This window comes from Eurypyga helias, unplaced genomic scaffold (genome assembly GCF_000690775.1).
Source record: "Eurypyga helias isolate BGI_N326 unplaced genomic scaffold, ASM69077v1 scaffold7266, whole genome shotgun sequence".
NCBI classification, from domain to species: domain Eukaryota; kingdom Metazoa; phylum Chordata; class Aves; order Eurypygiformes; family Eurypygidae; genus Eurypyga; species Eurypyga helias.
The window spans coordinates 27,058-34,272 of record NW_010256007.1 but is presented as its reverse complement, the minus strand read 5'-3'; the positions used below and the strand labels follow the sequence as shown (position 1 = coordinate 34,272).

The 7,215-nt window shown below is 40.4% G+C and overlaps 1 protein-coding gene across 1 annotated transcript in view; it reads right to left on the bottom strand.

The window, feature by feature from the left end:
• Positions 1-2,026: 2,026 nt before the first annotated feature.
• FSHR (follicle stimulating hormone receptor) overlaps positions 2,027-7,215 on the bottom strand; it is a gene marked incomplete at its 5' end in the record, with an annotated part of 27,017 nt that continues 21,828 nt past the window's right edge. Inside the window, one exon of the mRNA XM_010153509.1 lies at positions 2,027-3,731. Within this exon, the coding sequence (XP_010151811.1) occupies positions 2,504-3,731 (1,228 nt within the window). The remainder of the gene's footprint in view (positions 3,732-7,215) is intronic.

Below are 7,215 nucleotides of genomic sequence, written 5' to 3'. Positions count from 1 at the left end.
AAGCTGATCTGAGGACTACAAGACGAGTTTTTTCTCTTGGCAACTGCATCGTCAGCCTCCCAGCTTTGGACCTGCTGCCACAGCCTGAGCTGCCACCAGAGCTACTGTGCAACACAAGTGGGCAGGTTGACATGGCCCTAAAGCATTTTTGTGATGTCCTCCTGCTAGGGGTGAGACAAGGTGTCTGGTTATGCTGGCTCGGTTTGCTCTTCAAGTATCATCCATCCCCTGACTCCTCTGGATGGGGAGCCATAGGCTAGATGGCCTCATCCCTTAGGCCTTGGTCTGACTCTGGCTATAACACACAATCCTGCAAGGTCTCTTTTCATGGATGTTAATTTGCAGAGCATATTTAACCGGGTCCTGATTTTACAAATGTCTGTGCAATAGTTTTACATGAAATTGATCTGTATCAAGCTCATGTGCCTGATATTGCTGTGAGAGGGTTTACGAGGCTGGCTCCTAGACTATGCCTGTGCTTTCCTCAGCTGCTGCTGGGTCTCAGCCTATTGCATTTGCCAATGGAACTATCCCAGGCAATAAATTGTGACGTACTACAAGAATTTGCCCAATTTGCAAACAAAAATGGGCTAGTATTTGCCAAAGAACACTACTCATTTTTGGCCCAAAAATAGATTCAGTAGTCTTTTTTTTTAACACCCCCACCCCCCCCAACTAGAATATTTGTCATTCTGAAACATCATTCAGACACTTCCATCGGGATGGGTTTTAATGGCTGCACACCAGTACATTGTACATGACATAAAGCATATGTGTAAAAATGATACCTGTGAGTAGTCAGAAAAGCTTCCCAGAGATGAACTTTCCTGTTTTTCATCCTTCCTTATCCTGATTTTGGAAGGAGAGTTACTTGTGTTGAGTAATGAAATTTTCCCCCCAAAACACACTACCTTTGATCTCCCCTGTTTTATGCACTAGGGAGCTGATACTTCCTTCCCTGGCCAGGATTGAATGAATAATCATCTCCTATAGTTATTCACATCAGGTTTACATGCTGAAATGTGAAGCTGATGACAGGGGAAATTATGGATAGAAGCATCAAGAATTGCTACTGAAATTTTAGGAGATGTAGACAGGAAATATTCAAAGCTCATCATATTTAACCATGAGGATTCCAAAGATTTATAATCTCATAGGGCAAAATCGTGAATTGTTTTTGAGGTTGGAATGAAGCCCGGACCCCGGTCCCATTGTTTACTTTATGCTCACATACCCACACAATCAGCATAAGAAAACCCTGCCCAACCCTAAATCTTTGGTGTATTTTGGAATGAGTAACTCTCAAAAAGTTTGATATTCAAATCATGTAAAAAGTCTGTATGTTCACCGAGATGTTATTCAAAACCTCTGAAAAATCAGAAAATCTTGATTAGGAGCTTTTTCTTTTTTGTTATTTCAACATACACAGTGTATGGTTTCTTTCAAGTCTTTCACTATGGACCATCACCTGATAATGCGCTTATGAAGGACTTTTTTAGATGAGAAGAAGAGCGAGAACTTGTAGGCTTTCACAAAAACTTTTGTTCAGGTTTTCAAATGCCACATTGGATCCATCGTGCTTTGTGTAACCCAGGCAGTACAATGCACTAACACTGCTGCATGGCAAACCTGTCTTGGGTGTCATTTTAAAGCAGAAAATTGGTGCATCTTGCCATACCTAAGGGCACATCACACAAGTGATTTCAGCCCAAATTTGTGAGACCAGCTTGAGAAAACAACCTCCTCATTATGAAGGGTTTCTCCTGCTCTTGTTCTTGCTTTTTCTGGTCCTGAAAAAAAATCCCAAACCGAACGCCTTGATCCAAACTCAGATGAAACCTGGTTCTCTGAGCCTGCCAGTCTAGATCAACACGAATCCTGTCCAGAGTGTAGCACAGAATAAAGTAGGTCCATGCAGTGTGGAACAGCTAACACCAGCCTAGGTGGAGATGTCTTCTGCCCCTCTGCTGTGGAGAACAGAAATGGGATGAGCACATGTTCTCATTCCTGGTAAGTCTTGTGCTGAAGGAGGGCTTTAAGTTGGTCTTCTGTCTCCTTTAACCTCATGAGATATGATTAATGAAAAAAGCTAATTATCTGTCATTGTTATAACATCCTTCACAAAAAAATTAATTCTACATATTTTTTTCTTTCATTCATATATAACCACTACTTAATTCTCAGCAAGCAGCTAACATCTTCCTAGAATGAAGGGAATCTCTGCATGTAAGGTGGGAGATATCAGTTTTGATTCTCATTTATTTCTCAAGATAATTCTACAAGGACACTTTGGCACATACTGAAGTTTTGTTCTTTGCCCTTCAAGAACTGATGAAGATGACATGTCATCTCTGATGGCTGTTCATTGAACAAAAGTAGAAAAGTGGAGATAAAAACGTTTTCCCCTAAAAAACAAGTTTACCTGCTATGCTGAAGTCATTATTCAAATTCACAGTTGAAAGTGATCATCACATTACCTCAGACACAAGTTCATGCAAGCATTTCAGTTCAAATGGTTCATAGGAACCAATGAATAAATAGTCCCATTGCTGGTTTTGGATGCAGGAGGGCCATGGCCATTTCTTGTGTGGAAATTATGGGCAGATGAGGAGGTCTCTGTTCTGTAAATCTGGGCTTGCATTTCACAGCAACCAAACTTGCTCAACAGAATGAAGAAATCCCTGCGGAAAGTCTTTGTGAAAATGGCATAGAGGAAAGGGTTAGCACAAGAGTTGATAGGGTAGAACAAAACCAGAAGGATCTTGGATTTGGACACTGTGATAAGAGGAACCTTGAGTGAGGCTGATATTGCAAAAAAGGAGATGGGGGCCATGCAGATGAAGTCCGTGAAGATCAGTATGGCCATGCGCTTGGCAATCTTGGTGTCACTGTTTGAAGAGATGACATTAGGGTTTCTCACAGTAAAGTAGATGCAGATGTAGCAGGCACATATGATCAGAAATGCAAGTACGTTTAACACTAAAAGGAATATAACGTAAGCCTGAGAGAATGGTGTTTCTATATCCATGGGCAAACATATGCTGACCTTCATGTAGCTGCTGACTCCAAATATGGGAAGAAGTGCCACCGTGAAAGCAAATATCCAGCCAAAAATCATTATAATCACAGCGTGACGAAGTCGAACCTTGCGGTCCAGTTGCATGGCATAGGTGATGGTGTGCCACCTTTCCAGAGTTATCACAGTCAGTGTGTAGACTGAGAGTTCACTTGCAAACACTGTAAAAAATCCTGCAGCATTGCATCCTGCCCCAGTTTGCCAGTCTATGGCATAGTTGTAATACTGGCTTTTGGTCTGGATATCTACAGATGCAATAAACAACAGGTAGATACCTATGCAGAGATCTGCAAATGCAAGATTGCACATTAGAAAACGAGGTACAGTGAGTTTGTATTGACTGCTTATTAAAATAATGAGGACAACAATGTTCCCAGTGATAGCTAAAATGTTGATAAACCATATCAGGACTCTCAGAATGTTGTATCCCATGATATCTTCACATGGATTGAAAGCATCGGGTTTAGGTGAGCAAGCTACGTTAACTACTTCATTGCATAAACCGTAGTCAAATTCATTCTCTGCTGGGTCAAATCCTATGCCGTAATTTGAAATATAATCTTCATCTGTGGATCGCCTATGTATCTTGTGACCAGGCTGTTCATCAAGGTCTTGTTTGGTCTGAGATATGCTACATATCGGATGTAATTCAGTGCTGAAATTGTAAAAAGAGATAAGTTGGAAACTAAGACACAGCACAAGGCATACAACAAACATGAAATTATCCAGTTTCCATTAGTGCCTCAGTTTTTCTGGTTAGCTGATTGTATAGACTACCCTGGAGCTTGAAATTAATAGTCTGACTGGTTCCTATTTATAAGATATTACATGAAAATATAAATTTTTTTAAAACATCAAAAAATGTAAGGGAGAGGAAAGGCTGATATTTGTTCTACTAGCAAACATGGTGCAGTTATCCACCTGGACAGGTACCTTTTGTAAGAAGCCGTCCTTACTTCAACTGAATTTCTCACATAACCTGTCATTGATAAGCTGATTCTTGCATGCAGGAAAACACATGATGATGAGAATGAGTCAATTCAGCTGTTCGCATAAAGAACCTGTATAATTACAGTAATGCTACTATCCCTTTTTTCCCAAAATTTTTGACAGTCGATGTGCCATATTCAGTCTTGTAACTCTTTCAGGGCACAGAACAACTCCAGTTTGTGCCATTCATTTTGTGTATCTTATATCATACTGGTAACTGGCCATTAAGACAAATAAATAGCATTAATAAGTTAATGAAGTCTTCCAATCTTTTGTTGCCAGCACAGATACAAAGACAAAACATGGTAGAACATTCTGTTTAAAAACTTTTTTTTTCAAAGAAAATTGATTTGAAACCAAGCAAAATGAAGCCAAGCCAAACCAAGCTATGCCACACCAAACCCACTCAGCATTACGTCAGGTTGCTTTTGCTTCTGTCAGAAAGTCTTTCTAAAATACTTTGTATATTTTAGAAATGGTAAATAAGGGAAATGAAGGATAGAGTTTCAAGAAAAAAAGTGCCTTTGAAGGTTAAACAAGTATTTTTTGACAGTTCTGCATCTGGTTTTATTTCCTAGAGGATTAACTCCATGCCCTTCTTCTCCATGCCTAGACCAAAGGAAGAAACAAAGGTTTTAGCCAAGATGATAGAAAGATGATCAGCTCCATCAAGCTAAGAAATATCAAGGCGTGTTAGCAAGAAATAAATGGTCAGACTTTATCGACGACTACTCCTAGGCCACCTTTGAAGTTTGGTTTTCCCAGAAACTTGCATCCATAGGTGTGCACAAGATGGATTCAGACCTAACCTGAGCTAGAATAAAACAGCAGACAATGTGTTGCAAAACCAACACAGTTCACTTCTGCCAATTTTCAAATAGAGCCTAGGCAGCAATTTAGGTGCATAATTTCTAGGACAGGACCCCAATTTATCTTCCATCCTGACTTGCAATTCAGTTGAGAGAAGAGCTTTCTAGGCAAGTCAAGCTGAAATTGTTTAACAATTGGTAGCAGCTTAAATGTTAGAATCCCTTTTTGTAACCTAATTTTACCCTTTGACATTTTGCACTCGCTACATCTTCCAAAAATTGAGTTTAAAAGGTCTGCAAGAAAGGAAAACTGATGAAGGCCCAGCACCAGAAGGTGAGGGACATTTCCTATGAGGTTGTGGGCATCCTCTACTATTATCAATATTTTTTATCTTGCCTGTCAACTGAGGCAGAAAACTGATTTTCTGTTAGGTCAAATATGCACTATGGAGGTCACAACAGCAATAACAAGGCATTACGTTTTGCTCCCCTGTGTTCTGCTCGCATAAGGAGGAGTGAGGGGTTCAGTGTATTGATCAATATATCAGCAGTTCTCTTGCAGAAAGGGAATATATGCTTCCAAGGAGCAATAACAGGGAGAGAAAGTCACTCAGTTTTGAGTGCAACAGGCACTTGAGAACACTGACACCTATTGCAACTGGTGGTTCTCCGTAACTGAACTGAAGGAAATATTTTTATTCAGCCATTTTTCAGCTATGAGTTAAAAATAAACCTTTTCCCAAATTATAGAGGCACTGCCTTGAACTAAATCTGTCCCCTGATAGGACTGCTGTGTAAGGCCAATTAAATATTTCTGATTATTACAATTTATTCATGCTTGAATTATTTTACAGCCAGTGGTCCCAAATAAAATCAGGTTCCCGTGGAGTTAGCTACTCTGTTTGCTCCAAGGATGGGAGGCGAGGAGATTCTTGGCTGTTTACCGTGAGCAGACAAGATGGGCCGTTGCAAACTCCCAGGGGAAGAAAGAGCCATCCTCTGGTACTGACTGCTTACTGGGTCTTTATCCTGGGATATTTGCCCTTTGGGCTGTACAGCAAATTCAGACCAACAAGTTAAAAGAGTTTTTGACAAGGGATGCTTGTTTCATTTTGGGACAGTAGGTATCATAACACAGTTCATTTACTCAGTCTATTTGTTACTGTCTGTTACTATTCAACATTGCTTTGCTTGTGTAAACCCTCTGAAAAACACACTAGAGAACGGACAACTTAAAGAATAGCATTAGAATTGGCAGAGTGCTCCACAGAGCAAAAATGACTACCTTCGTAAAAGTGGCTATTTTATGCGCTTCGTCTGGATCCTGTGACAGCAGGATCTCGTGTGCTGAGGAACACGCTCAGCAGAATAAACAGTCCCCACTGAGGTTCTGTATTAAGCCCTATCTCAAACCAATCATCCTTGCTGAAAAATGACATCAAGTGAGTTGTGAGCAACTGATATTATGTTCTCATGCAACAAGGCCCAAACACAACTCCCGATGCTGCCACATTTCTTAAAAATATAGGATTTCAAGTGACAGCTCCTCCAAAGAATAATGATCAAGTGTAAGGACAGAGTCATATCAATGTCATTCTTTTAGGCAGAAGGTGATCTTTATGTCAAAGAAAGCCAAAAGTTGGCTGAAGTTCATAACAGTCTATGTCAAGTTGAGCGTTTTAACATCCAGCTTCTGCCCTATCCACACTTCAAGGATATTATTTTCCAATCACAGAAAAAATTGAGGGAAGTTCAATGTACTGTACTTGGCTTGTCCTAAGAAAGCAGTTTACTTTCTGTTAGGCCAGCATCATGATATTCCAGTATGATAAATCCATATTTATCACATAATTCTTCTTGGAATGGGGAAAAAATTATCAAAATTGCCTATGTTTTAATTTGTGTCTCTGGCAGAGATGGGCTTGAGGTGACATCCTCCAAAATTTAGAAAGCACTGCTACTGTCACAGGTTTAAGTTTTCTGTTACCACAACTGAGCCTGTTTGCCAGTGCAGACGGAGATGTGATCAAGCATGATCTACTATGGCAACTTACTTTGTCTAAGGTTCTGGGATGCTGCAAAATTCTTAGAAAAGGGAAATCTTACATAAACGGGGCAGCCAGAAAGGGGCCACACACCCCTGTCTTAATTCCTTCCCAAATTTCCCACGTGAACACCAACTGCTGTCATGATCCTTAGAAATGCACTTCTGGGAATGGTGAGGTATCATTTTATTCCTCCTGGACTTCCTGGAAGAATTCCAAGACCCAAATGGCCATGAGAGAACAACTGTCTCCTGTGAAGGTGCACGACAAGTCAGGTCACGTCACGGTTCCCACC